This window comes from Staurois parvus, unplaced genomic scaffold, assembly GCF_062004578.1.
Source record: "Staurois parvus isolate SC_StPar_1 unplaced genomic scaffold, SC_StPar_1.0 ptg001060l, whole genome shotgun sequence".
Taxonomy (NCBI): domain Eukaryota; kingdom Metazoa; phylum Chordata; class Amphibia; order Anura; family Ranidae; genus Staurois; species Staurois parvus.
In genome coordinates, this window is record NW_028318856.1 from 39,319 (window position 1) to 53,550 (window position 14,232).

A 14,232-nucleotide genomic window follows, 5' to 3' on the forward strand; every position below is an offset into this window, starting at 1 on the left:
GGGGAACAGATCAGCTATAGGGACCCACACTGACTAGTCATTTGCCTTCCTTTTTTGGACGAGTTTCTTTTTAAATGCAAACTAAAAATGAAATTAAACTAAAATCATTATAAAACCGTAGTAAACACTTCCGTGAAAAAACAAAACAAAATAAACACCTTCTCTTTGCTAGGTAAAGTCATGATGTGCTAATATGCATTGCATACTAGCACATTATGGAAGCCTTACCGTAAAACAAAGTCCTCCAGCAACCTCCATTGTCACTGCTGACAGGGCTTCCATCTTCACCCGGTCTTCCTGACCCTTTGAGTGGCCGAGCCATGATGATATCACTCGTGTTACATGGGATCCGCTGCACACAGCTCTGAAGGGACAGCGTGGCCTTTATCTATCACGCTGGTCAGATCTGCCCCTTTTCTTTCTCAGGACCACAAGTTAACTGGCCTTACATTTTTTAAATTTCATCTGATTCCTGTGAACTTGCAGACGACTGAGCTGTGGGGGATCCCGCTGACACCAACCGTCTTGACAAACTTCGATTGGGATTTTGAAGGAGATAAATGCTGTGAATTTTCTGTTATAAACAGGGTGAATCTCTCCTGTAAAAAGAAATTAAAAGGCTTGTGCTTTTTACCAGCCACTTTAGTGTAGAGGTTGATAACCCCTTCAATTAATAAGCTTTTTCTTTTTTTTTTTTTGGCTGGATGTTTAATTACTGAAGGATGTGTACTGGATAACAAATCAGCATTTTCTATATATCATGCAGATACAGAACTCATGTTGTATAATTTTTCTCTATAAATGTAATATATATGTTTTTTCTTTCTCTCTCATAGGCCGGGAGCATGGAGAGAGCCAGTTAACCCTTACTATGTCAACACTGGGTATGCGGTGGCGCCAGCCACCAGTGCTAACGACAGCGAGCAACAGAGTATGTCGAGTGACGCAGATACCATGTCCCTGACGGACAGCAGTGTGTAAGTGTCTATTTTATATATTGTTAAACACACTAAATCCATCTGTAAATAATTTGGCCATCCAGTGGAATTCAGAACCAAAATGCTGACTAACATAAACGGCCATATGTTTAATAATTTACTAATGCTGAAGCATTTAATTAAACTGGGTCACAGATGCTGAGTTTTTGTAGCATCCAGGATCAATGGCATGCTTCGAGACCCTATGGCCATCACCAATGAAAACATTTTAGGTAAAAGTGCAGAAGGAGGGGGGGGGGGGAATATATATATATATATATATATATCAGCTACATCATCCATTCTTGGGGATTTAGGCAGTCCAATGTGCCACAGCGGCAGAAGGACTTAGATTGTTCTGATACAAGTGCAGTGACACCACCATCACCATTGTTTACTTCCTCTAGTGCCATAAGGCTGAGGGTAAACAATGCAGGCGCCTGTGTATTGCATCCACGTCACACTGATCACAGTTGCAATGCTCCACAGACTTTAATGCAAAAACCTAATAAACGCACACGAAAAAAAACAAACATATTTTAAAGGTAAACTACCCTTTAAATTTTTGTTTGCTAGAGCTAGAGTCAGTTCCCTAGCAATACCCTTCCTTGCATGTCATAGTGTTCTCCCTTTCTGGAAGTGCTCTATGCCAGCCATTCCTTTTGTGTGGTGCAAATCACACCGCACCAGCAAGGAAACTGCATGGGATTTGGACAGGTATCGCACACGCATTACTGTTCTAATTACATACAAGGAAGAAGAGCTTGACAAAGGAGCGCGCTTCCGCCCTCAGAGGTTAGCGCATGCTCTATGCATGCTGGTCCTTGACGGCATCGCGCTGACGTTGTGCCTCAACGTGCGTTCCAGACGCCATCTTTAGGAGACTCCACACGCCAGCTGGCTTTTCTTCTCCTGTTACCATGATTCCTGAGCGCAGACGCGGCTGTCATAGCCAGGACACAGCCGTTCCTCTATCTCCTTTGAGACTGCACCCTATGAGCTTGTTTTTTTACAAAGAAATGTTCTACATTTAACTCCTATTAACCACTTCCCGACCGGCCGTTGCATATAAACGGCCGGACGGTGGCAGTGCAGGGTCGGGTGGCCATTTATAAACGTCCTCCCCGCTCCCTGCTTGTGCGTGCTCCCTGGGAGCGCGCAGCACCGCGATCCGGTGCCCGCTGTGTCCTCCGGACACAGTGAAACACCGATCGTCGGACGGGACCTCTGTACGAGGTCCCAATCATGTGATCACTGATTGGCCAATCAGTGATCACATGCAAAGTAGTAAGCAAGATGTCACTTGTGACATCATTGCTTACTACGTGTGAAATCTGTGAATGATCACAGAGGTCACATGGTACAAGGCTATTCACAACAGCCTTGTACCATGTGACAAGCTGTGACCAATCACAGCTCACTCAGTACTTCTCAATGGCTGCATGAATGCAGACACAGAGAAAGAGAAATTATTGCTTTTACATCCTATATGGGTGTAAAAGCAATCAGTGTAAAAAAAAAAAAAAATCTTCATCACCCCTCACAAGTAGTACAGTGTCACCATGGTGACACTGTACTGCTAGGGTGACAGTATGTAAAAAAATAATATAAAAATGTAAAAAAAATTGTTTAAAAATTATAATTTTTGGTTATAAACTAATTTGGATTTTTTTTTTTTTTACTAAAAAGATAACGGAATAAATTTTTGCAAAGATTTAAGATGAAATATTATTTATTTGCAAAATGTTATAAAAAAAACACTTTTTTTCCAAATTTTTGGACTTTTTCATTTACATAGCAAAAAAAATAAAAATCCCAGCGGTGAATAAATACCACCAAAATAAAGCTTTATCTGTCTCAAAAAAAGGTAAAAAATTCATTTGGGTACAGTGTTGCATGACCGCGCAATTGTCATTCAAAGTGTGATAGCGCTGAAAGCTGAAAATTGCCCTGGTCAGGAAGGGGGTAAAAGTGTCCGGTCTGGAAGTGGTTAAATAGTGGTTTATACTGCACTTGGAGGCACTTTTTTTCTTTTCTTTTTCAAATTACATGCAATTCTTTGCAGTGTGATTTGAGCCCATTCATTTTGTATGGGCTCAAATTGCATCGCAAAGGAATCGGTATTGGCGAGTATTGGTACTCTTCCTTGCCGATTTGAATAAAAGAAAAACCAGTATCAGTTGAACCCTAGTGTAAAGTGCTATCAAAGTCTCACTGGAAATTGTGTGAATGGAGACTTAATGAGGACATTTTTTTGTAATAAAGAAAAAACACACAGGATTACAGGGGGGTCATAGTAATACACCGGTAGCCTCCCTGGCAGTATTCCCGAGTGTAGTTCGGGTAAAGTTTCAGTACCAAAAGCGGTAACCCCGAGCTACACTCGGGATTACCATGCGGCACTGCTCCGGGATCCCTCGATCACTTACCTTGTCCTGCGCTCCCGCGATGTCCCCGGCAATGTCCTCCGGGGGATGCCAGTATCTTTCATCTGGATTCCGTCACCTTTGAGCGTCAGGACGTACATGGGAAGGAATGGCGGGAAATTTGAAAATGACAAAAAGTGACATTCACTAAAATCACATAGTATAACATTCCTGTATCAAACCATTTCACATACATTTTGTCCCGAGTGCTTTGTCCGGTGCCCTGCCTGCATTTTTACTGTTCTTTCTGCCTGGAAACTGAGAAATGTCCATGGCGTCCAAAAAGCGTCCCTTTAGGTCAAAAGTGGTTTTAGACCGGCTAGATAGTAAATCAGCGATAGTAAATCAGAACCACTTGCAGAATTGAGTGATAATGATTCGTGGGGAAATTTGTCATCAGACACTGAAAACGATTTTACGACTTTGCTCAGCGATGTGCGAACTTGGCGCTATATTTCAGATTTCTGTTTTTTTGGTTTGATTATATTATTGAATTAAATTTATTATTATTATTTTTTATGATTATTTATTAAATTATAATTTATGATTTTGTGTTTCAAATTGTAACATACCCGGGATGTTTACTAGACTCTTGTTCGGACAGATTTCAGTGAGTTATTCCTAAAAATTACAGGCCTACAATAAAAAAAAATACATATTTGCATGCAAAAAAATGTACCGCTTTGAGCACAGAAATATGGACATAATCAGACCGCTAGGGAGGTAAATCATTTGTGAATCAGCTGGCTGTTGTGGATTTAAAATATGTACTTGATGACCTTATATTACTTCCCTACCCTTTTGCTTGTCTCCTCTAGAGATGGAGTTCCACCATATAGATTACGAAAGCACCATCGCAGGGAAATGCAAGAAAGTGCCAAAGCAAACGGACGTGTGCCACTACCTCACATTCCAGTAAGTATCAGCATTCCCTTAAGCAGGGGTGGACAGACTTGTGTTGAAATCAGGAGCCAGTCAGTCCAGTGTAGGAGCCAACAGGAACTTTCTGGGTGACAGGAAGCACATTTCTCCATTAACAGGAGGCCGGCTTAAAAAAAAATTGCTGGAGACCAGGCGTAATCATTCAGGCACATTGGTTACCTGACTCTAGTACAGCCCAATACACGTCTATGGAACTCGTCTGCCTACATCTCCCGGCTGTCGATGGGCAAATGTAGCGTGCTGTTCACATCAGTCAGGCATTTCTGAGATCTTTCAGAATTCTCAATTTTTTCATACGCAACGATAAAAAGATAATAAATATTTCTTACTTTCAAACCACAAGAAAGAGGATCTGTTTATAGACATTATTACATATCAAAAGCAGCAGGCTATGCTGCATATGAAGATTTGTATCCAACATATAGCGACGTGTAAAAACAGCAGGTTATCCTGCGTATGATGGTTTTCATACAACACCTTTCTTGGAACAATTTCCTCTGTTTTCAAGGATCCCCGTACAGTTCAGTTCACAAAGGTAATCCTATTATATGTTGAAGGAAGATCACCATATGCAGGGCAATCTGCTGTTTTTGATATATAACTTCGTCTATATACATAAATAGAGAATAGTTTCATTTGATGTCTTTGTATCTTTATGTGTGAATAAAAATTATAACATTTTCCAATTTCTGTATCATTGACTAGTTTGCTTGTATCTTAAATATTCTCATTTTTTCATGTAAGTGATTCTATCCTTTATGAAGGCCGATCAGCCACAACCTTACAGGATAAGTTCACCTGTCGTAACATTGTTACACCTATATTCAGGGTAAAACATAATGTAATCAGATCTTTCCCAGCTGGTAGGGGATTTTCTGCTCCCTGCTAGCTGTCAAAATTTTTTAAAAAACATGGCCGTGCGGGGCTCTGCCGACCTGGCCACATCACTCATTGACAGTCCTCTGTGAATGAGAAACTACCAGTCCCGACAGCCTTTAGGGCTCATGTCCTAGATTGTAAGCTCCCAGGATCAGGGCCCTCAAATCCCTCTTGTATTGAACGGTATTGTTGCTATATTGTCTCCCACTATAATGTTATATTGTAAAGCGCTGAGCAAACTGTTGGCACCATATAAATCCTGTATAATAATAATAATGTACACTGCAGCTGATAAACTGACGTTCAGGAGCTGTTCAGCGTTTTTTTCAGCAGCCCCTGAACTCTCCCTAATGTTCTCCTATGTGTCCATGTACACATCGTTGTTTACAGGCAGTTGAGTTTACAGTCATTTTTTTGAATGCACCAAAACTTGCGTTCAGGACTAGATTTTACCGGCATTTGAAACGCTTGTAAACGCAATTAACCGCGTTTATAAGCGTTTGCGTTTGGAAGCGTTTTTTAACTGTTCCATATCCAGATGCTGTCCAGAGACTTTTTTCATCAGAAATGCATGCAAAGCATTTACCATGTATTCAAATAATGCTCATGATGGGATCCATAGTGAATACAACCAGAAAAAGACCGGTAATCTCAACACATACTGCTCTCTCTGCTTCTGCTCTCTCTATTTCTATCAAAATGTCTGAAATAGTTTATTTTTTACTATTTTTCAGTGCATTCTGGGCATTTGGGAAGGTCTCCTGAGGCATTTTTTAAAAAAATGCTTCTAAACGCAAACGCGCATAAACGTGGTATGCAAACGCGGCTAAACTGACGTTTTTTAACCTACATTTTCCAGCAGTTAGTTTCCATCATTCAGAAGCGTTTTCCAAACACCCCGTGTACATGGAGCCCTTAGCAGCTGTCGGCTTGTAGTTCTCAGTGAACTACCACAGTGCTGTGGACCACCATGGTAGTTCATGGTGTCTTCCTGTCAGTTTATCTGCTTGCCTTTACATCCCATCTGCTTGAGACCTGCATGGCACCAGTGATCTGCACGCTGGTGCAATGGTTTACCGGCTCCTGAAACACCTTACCTGCAGAAAAATGTTTTTTTTTTTAAGCAAAAGGTGAATTTATCCTTTAAAAGCAATTGACAGATACATTTGGCCTGTGGCTGACCTCCTGAACTACTTTTGACCTGGACCATACAGCGTATGGACCTTGCAGCCATTAGGAAGATTCACCCTCTTTTTGTCCTGTTTACCATTCTCATTGGAAGTGAAAGTAAAATAAATTTGGGTTGTCTAATAGAGGGGAAATCTTCCAATGGGGGCACTAGTTCTGGTGACCTGGGGGGGAACCCTAGGGATTCCCTTAATTTGCAGGGATTTCCTCTCACTTCCTGTTTTAGCTATGAGAAGTGAAGGCAATTAATCTCATTTAGGACGTAGATTGACAAAAAATAAACTGACAGATTATGACCATCCCTTACTTTGTCTAAAATGGGAAAAAAAGTTCTACTTTAATTAAAAAAAACAAGAAATAGTTGATTGCTAGAAGCAGCTTAACTGTAGGCAAGGCTGGAGTTCAGCCTTATGTATTCCTACCCCTGTATTACCCCTGGTAATGGCATCTTTAAGGAATAACAAATGAAAGCCCCATTTGTTAACTCATCACATATGTAAACACAGGGTTTAGCTCTGGTTCACATCTGTGCGGGTGGTGCCGCTGCGGATCCGCACGAAAATCCGTGAAGCTGCACCACCCGCACAGAGAAATGTGGACCCACGGGCGGGTGGCAATAGTTCTAATGGCACGCCGCCCGCACTGGAAAACGCAACCGTACTGGGAACCTCGGCTGCGTTTTCCAAAGAAGTGCAGGGACTTCTTCCCTGCGTGTCACAGGCACGGGAGTCCATTGAAATGAATGGGCTCTCATACCCATGCAAAACGCGGCCCTGCATGGCCGCATATATGTGAACCGGGGGTTAGATCAGATATTTACAACCTCTTAGTGCTTCTGCCTGTGTTACCATCTAGCACAGGGGTGGGCAAACTGCGGCTCTCCAGCTGTTGTGGAACTACATTTCCCATGAGGCATTGCAACATTACAAAACTGGCAGTTACAGCTATGACTTGCAGAGGCATGATAGAACTTGTAGTCCTGCAACAGCTGGAGAGCCGCAGTTTGCCCACCCCTGAACTAGCAGATACTGTTTAGTATTCGGATCCAGTAGCTGTAGGCCTCGCTTTGCTGCTGCTTTTACTACCACGTTCTCATAGAGCAGGATGCATTTGTACATCCTCTCCTTAAAGTCCCCTGTTCAATTTCACTAATTAATTTTGGGTTGGGCATTGACAGATTGACATAATGGCTGCAAAAAGGATAATATGAAGATTTTGCAGGCAAGGGAACTGCATTTTGAAACATGTTTGTATGTATGTTGGCAGCCATCACTGAATTTATCCTTTAATAGAGGGGCAGTAAACCAAAGAAGGAGGTAAGTGAACAAGGGAATCCTGCAACATCAGGGATGAAAGTGATGCAAATTAGAATCACATTATTAGATTAGCGTTCTGTGTGGGAAAGTTCAGCAACAACTAGTTTAGTCACACCCTAGGATTATGCTGCTTATGTTCTACCCAGCGGGCCTGTCCTGGATATACAATACCATTATTTCACTCCAGTTCATGGCATTTCCCGATTCATTAACATAATCTCGTATCGCCTGTCATTTTGTTATTATGCGTCTGATATCCGACCCAAACACGCAGCTCTTTAAAGTCGAGTAAACATCATATCATCCTCTTACAGTTTTGAATTCTGTAGCCTGGGTGGCAAGTTACAGATCATAGGTTTGTACATGAAAGGAGCCTGCTACCAACACTGCTGCAAAACTGAAAAAAAAAAAAAATCTAATATTGGTTTATACTGTTGCCAAGGATGACTAGTGTTTTCCTTCCAGCTTTTTTTTTTTTCCCAAGTGTGTATCAAGGCAAAACCTTTTATTTTTTTTTATTTCTAGTTTGGATAGAGTGGGGAAGGATTAGAACTCTTACATCGGAATGAGGGTTCCTCTCCCTCACAGCCGTCTTCACTTTTAGAGAGAATTGACACTATGCAGCCATTGAATAGCAGAGTAGCTGCAGTGATTCACCTCTCTGGCTGGCCTGTGTTGCCGGCTGCGGTAGGGGCACCGTGATGCACTTCATTCACTGCAACGTCGGGCAGCAAGGTATGCTGTGCTTCCCGACATTGCAGTGCGATTTGGCCTGGTGAGCTGCGATAAAATGCAGCATGAGTGCCTTTTACTGCTGCACAGCACTAGGCTTTGTTACAGTGTGAATGGGACACATAGGAAACAATAGTTTCCTGTGTGTTTCTGAGATGACAGATATTTTTCCAATGCGGTAAAATGTCTGTCAATACATATGTGAATTGGTCCTTAACCTCCCTGGCGGTATTCCCGAGTGTAGCTCGGGGTAATATGTCAGTACCAAAAGCGGTAACCCCGAGCTACACTCGGGCTTACCATGCAGCGCTGCATAGGGAGTCCCTGCAGAGCTTACCTTGTCCTTCGCTCCCACGATGTGTCCCCTGCAGCGTCCCCGGCCATCTCCATCCAGCTTCTGTTTTCCGGTCCCTGTGACGTCAGAACGTACGGGCGCTGCCGGCAGCGGGAAATTTGAAAATTTAAAAAAATTTCTTTTTTTCCAAACAAATTTTACATAGTAAAACATTGCTGTTTCAACCCATTTCACATACATCTTGTCCCGAGTGCTTTGTCCTGCCCCCTGCCTGCATTTTGTCTGTTCTTTCTGCCTGGAAACTGAGAAACGTCCATGGTGTCCAAAAAGCGTCCCTTTAGGTCAAAAGCGGTTTTAGACCGGCTAGAGAACAGCGATAGTAAATCAGAACCACTTGCAGAATTGAGTGATAATGATTCGTGGGGGAAATTCCTCATCAGACACTGAAAACGATTTTGCGACTTTGCTCAGAGATGTGCGAACTTGGCGCTCTATTTCAAATTTCAGTGTTTTTGGTTTGAATATATTATTGAATTAAATGTATTATTATTATATTATTATTTTTTATGATTATTTATTAAATTATAATTTATGATTTTGTGTTTCAAATTGTATCATACCCGGGATGTTTAATAGGCTCTTGTTCAGACAGATTTCAGTGAGGTATTCCTAAAAATTACAGGCCTGCAATAAAAAAAACTACATATTTCCATGCAGAATAATATTACCGCTTTCAGCACCAAAAATCTGAAATAATCATACCGCTAGGGAGGTTAAAATTGGCACATTAGGGATTTACTGTATGAATGAAAGAACTACAAGTCCCATCTGATAATGTAGCAAATGGACTTGTAGTCCTCCATTGTTTATAGCAGTAATCGGCGCACTCATAATCCATTGAATCCTCCTCCAACTAACAGCCCATACGGAGATATGGGCCCTGAGGTGGCGGAAGTGTTTTCAGGAGCCTGACATTGCATTTGTGATCCACAGACTGCATACATGAGCACAGTGGCTAAGAGGTCAGCACTTCTTGGCAGCAGTAGGTTCGTCAATTTGAATTCCAACCATGGCACTTCCTGCCTGGGGTTTGCATGTTCTCCCTGTGCCTGCGTGGGTTTCCTCCAGGTACTCCAGTTTCCTCCCACACTCCAAAGACATGTTGATAAATTAATTGGCTCCTGTCTAAACTGGCCCTAGTATGTGTATGTATGAATGTGAGTTAGGGACCTTAGATTGTAAATTCCTTGAGGGCAGGGACTGAGGTGAATGTACAATATATATGTAAAGTGATGTGTAAGCTGTCAGCGCTATATAAATAACTGTAATAAATAAAATATCAGATGTAGTCTCTGTCCTGGTATTCAGGCAGCTGCGGGTGTTGCCGGCCATCTGAATACAGTAGCTGGCAGTGAAGATTCCTCTGTTTAGCATGGATGGAGGGACCTTTATTCAAGGACTTGTTCTCTCATTCAGCTCATGAGCCAAGTGAAAACACAGCCTAAGTCATTGGTCAGTAAATCTGAACCTGGAAAAAAAATCATCTCCTTTGATGCATTATTCTATTTCCTGACTTTGCTTTTACATAAAATATGCCATTAAATAGCAGGGTGTAGCGATGGTGATCAGCATAGACAACCAGCTTGTGAGGGTGTCAGATCCTCCTCTGAATATTACACACTCAACCGCTGGAAGTACATTTAATTATTTTTGTGGCTCCTGAAACAATATCCTGTCTTTTAATTAGACATGAGTTGTGTTTTAATATGTCTAGGAACAGTCAGGTTGTGTCAATATTTTTTTTACATATTACATCCAGACTGGTTTCTTTTTTTTCCCCCTAAGCAGTCATGCTCTTATGAAAGAGTTCTTTTGTTTCTCTCTGTTCTCTAATTCCCAGCTATCATATCTATGCCCCGGGGGATCAGGGGATCCCCGTTTTAAGATTCCTATTTTATTAATATAAGCTTTTTAGACCCATTTTAGGTTTCACATCATATTTTGTTTGCCCCTGTTTTACCTGGTCCTTCACACTTGTGTATGTGTGTGTATATATATATATATATATATATATATATGTGTATGTGTGTGTGTGTGTGTGTATATATATATATATATATATATATGTGTGTGTGTGTGTGTGTGTGTATATATATATATATATATATATATATGTGTGTGTGTGTGTGTGTGTGTGTGTGTATACAGTGGGGATCGAAAGTTTGGGCACCCCAGCTAAAAATTTGTATTAATGTGCATAAAGAAGACAAGGAAAGATGGAAAAATCTCCAAAAGGCATCAAATTACAGATTAGACATTCTTATAATATGTCAACAAAAGTTAGATTTTATTTCCATCATTTACACTTTCAAAATAACAGAAAACAAAAAAATGGCGTCTGCAAAAGTTTGGGCACCCTGCAGAATTTATAGCATGCACTGCCCCCTTTGCAAAGCTGAGACCTGCCAGTGTCATGGATTGTTCTCAATCATCATCTGGGAAGACCAGGTGATGTCAATCTCAAAGGTTTTAAATGCCCAGACTCATCTGACCTTGCCCCAACAATCAGCACCATGGGTTCTTCTAAGCAGTTGTCTAGAAAACTGAAACTGAAAATAGTTGACGCTCACAAAGCTGGAGAAGGCTATAAGACGATAGCAAAGCGTTTTCAGATGTCAATATCCTCTGTTCAGAATGTAATTAAGAAATAGCAGTCATCAGGAACAGTGGAAGTTAAAGCAAGATCTGGAAGACCAAGAAAAATATCAGACAGAATAGCTCGCAGGATTGTGAGAAAAACAATTCAAAACCCACGTTTGACTGCACGATCCCTCCAGAAAGATCTGGCAGACACTGGAGTTGTGGTACACTATTCCACTATAAAGAGATACTTGTACAAATATGGTCTTCATGGAAGAGTCATCAGAAGAAAACCTCTTCTACGTCCTCACCACAAAAATCATCGTTTGAACTTTGCAAATGAACATATAGACAAGCCTGATGCATTTTGGAAACAAGTTCTGTGGACCGATGAGGTTAAAATTGAACTTTTTGGCCGGAATGAGCAAAGGTACGTTTGGAGAAGAAGGGGCACAGAATTTAATGAAAAGAACCTCTGTCCAACTGTTAAGCATGGGGTTGGATCAATCATGCTTTTGGTTGTGTTGCAGCCAGTGGCACAGGGAACATCTCACGAGTAGAAGGAAAAATGGATTCAATAAAATTTCAGCAAATTTTGGATGGTAACTTGATGCCATCTGTGAAAAAGCTGAAGTTAAAGAGAGGATGGCTTCTACAAATGGATAATGATCCTAAACACACCTCGAAATCCACGGGGGATTACATCAAGAGGCGTAAACTGCAGGTTTTGCCATGGCCTTCACAATCTCCTGACCTCAACATAATTGAAAATCTATGGATAGACCTTAAAAGAGCAGTGCGTGACAGACAGCCCAGAAATCTCAAAGAACTGGAAGACTTTTGTAAGGAAGAATGGGCAAAGATACCTCAAACAAGAATTGAAAGACTCTTGGCTGGCTACAAAAAGCTTTTACAAGCTGTGATACTTGCCAAAGGGGGCAGTACAAGATATTAACTCTGCAGGGTGCCCAAACTTTTGCAGATGCCATTTTTTTGTTTTCTGTTATTTTGAAAGTGTAAATGATGGAAATAAAATCTAACTTTTGTTGACATATTATAAGAATGTAATCTGTAATTTGATGCCTTTTGGAGATTTTTCCATCTTTCCTTGGCTTCTTTATGCACATTAATACAAATTTTTTGTTGGGGTGCCCAAACTTTCGATCCCCACTGTATATATATATATATGTGTATGTGTGTGTGTATATATAATTATAATCAGATGGAACTTGTAGTTCATTCATTCATACAGTAAATCCCAACAATATATCACATTTTTGTTGCGGTGTTTAAATAGGTTTTAGGACTAACACTGCTGCAAAAAAAATTATTTATATATATATATATATATATATATATATATATACACACACACACACACAGTGGGGATCGAAAGTTTGGGCACCCCAGATAAAAATTTGTATTAATGTGCATAAAGAAGCCAAGGAAAGATGGAAAAATCTCCAAAAGGCATCAAATTACAGATTAACTTTTGTTGACATATTATAAGAATGTCTAATCTGTAATTTGATGCCTTTTGGAGATTTTTCCATCTTTCCTTGGCTTCTTTATGCACATTGATACAAATTTTTAGCTGGGGTGCCCAAACTTTCGATCCCCACTGTATATATATATTTTTCAGCAGTGTTATTCCTAAAACCTATTTCAACACCACAACAGAAATATGATATATTGCAAATTATCAGTCCTTAGAGTTGGTGATTGCATTCGTGTTTTTTTTTTTTTTCCTTTTAGAGGTTCGCCTGGTGACACTGCTGTGCTACACACTTCCTGTCCTAGGAATTTGTTCACGGTACTACTTTTGTTCACAGTACTGCTTCTATAATACAAAGGAAGAGGATTATCACCCTAGGATAGGACTACAGAACACCTACTTCTCCCCCTAATGTTGGGGGGGGGGGGGGGTTGTAATTCTTAGTGAGAGCTGGAAATAAATGATAGCAGTGCAGAAGGGGCAGAGTAAAGGAGGTTATCGGCTCGCTAGATTTCTGGCAGTATTCACTGTTTTTTTTTGGGGGGGGGGGGGGTTTGCATTTTTCAAGCGGAGTTAACAAAACATTTCAGTAGTATATTTAAAATACCAAAAGGGGGAAAAGTAAGAGAAATTTATTGTTGGGGTGTATGTACACTTTAAGCATTGTTTATATGCAACATGTTGGGTACATATACAAATACACGAGTCTGCATTAAATTCTTTCCATGACGATATACAACAGCGTAATGATATAAATAAAATATCTTTCATTAAAGGTGCTGTTTTTGAGTTCCAGACAGATGAGTTTTCTAAGGCTTAAAGGATAAGTTCGCCTTTCTACAAAAAAATAATAAATGCACATTTTTTTGCAGGTAAAAAAAATAGCTTTTATTATTTTTTGTAGCTGCATTGTACCAGTGATCAGCAGAATGCTGGTGCCATGCAGGTCTCCTTCAGACTGTCAGTTTATTTGCTTCCTCGTGCATCCCGTACGGGTAAGCCAATACATCTGACAGAGTCTCGGCCACTACCACGGTGCTGTGGTAGTTCATTGAGAACTACAAGCTGACAGCTGCTAAGTCTGTCGGGACTAGTAGTCCAGTCATTCATTGAACACGGAATCAATAACATGGCCATGCTGTTTTTAAAAAGTGACAGCTAGTACAGGGAACTCCTCCCTGTACTGCTGTCACAGTGAGGGAGAGAGGGATCAGGCAGCAGCTGCAGGATTGGGAATATATTACATGTTCCACCCTAAAAAAGGGGGGAAGATGTAATATGTTCCCAAAGCTGCCTAAAGTTAGAATTCTGGGAGAACCATGTCCTCTTGGTTGTCTGCAGG

At 40.8% G+C, this 14,232-nt stretch overlaps 1 protein-coding gene across 1 annotated transcript in view; it reads left to right on the forward strand.

Moving 5' to 3' along the window:
* Window positions 1-836: 836 nt before the first annotated feature.
* AXIN1 (axin 1) overlaps window positions 837-14,232 on the forward strand; it is a gene marked incomplete at its 5' end in the record, with an annotated part of 54,547 nt that continues 41,151 nt past the window's right edge. The window contains 2 exons of the mRNA XM_089658266.1: window positions 837-977; window positions 4,222-4,318. Coding sequence (XP_089514392.1) covers window positions 837-977; window positions 4,222-4,318 — 238 coding nt within the window. The remainder of the gene's footprint in view (window positions 978-4,221; window positions 4,319-14,232) is intronic.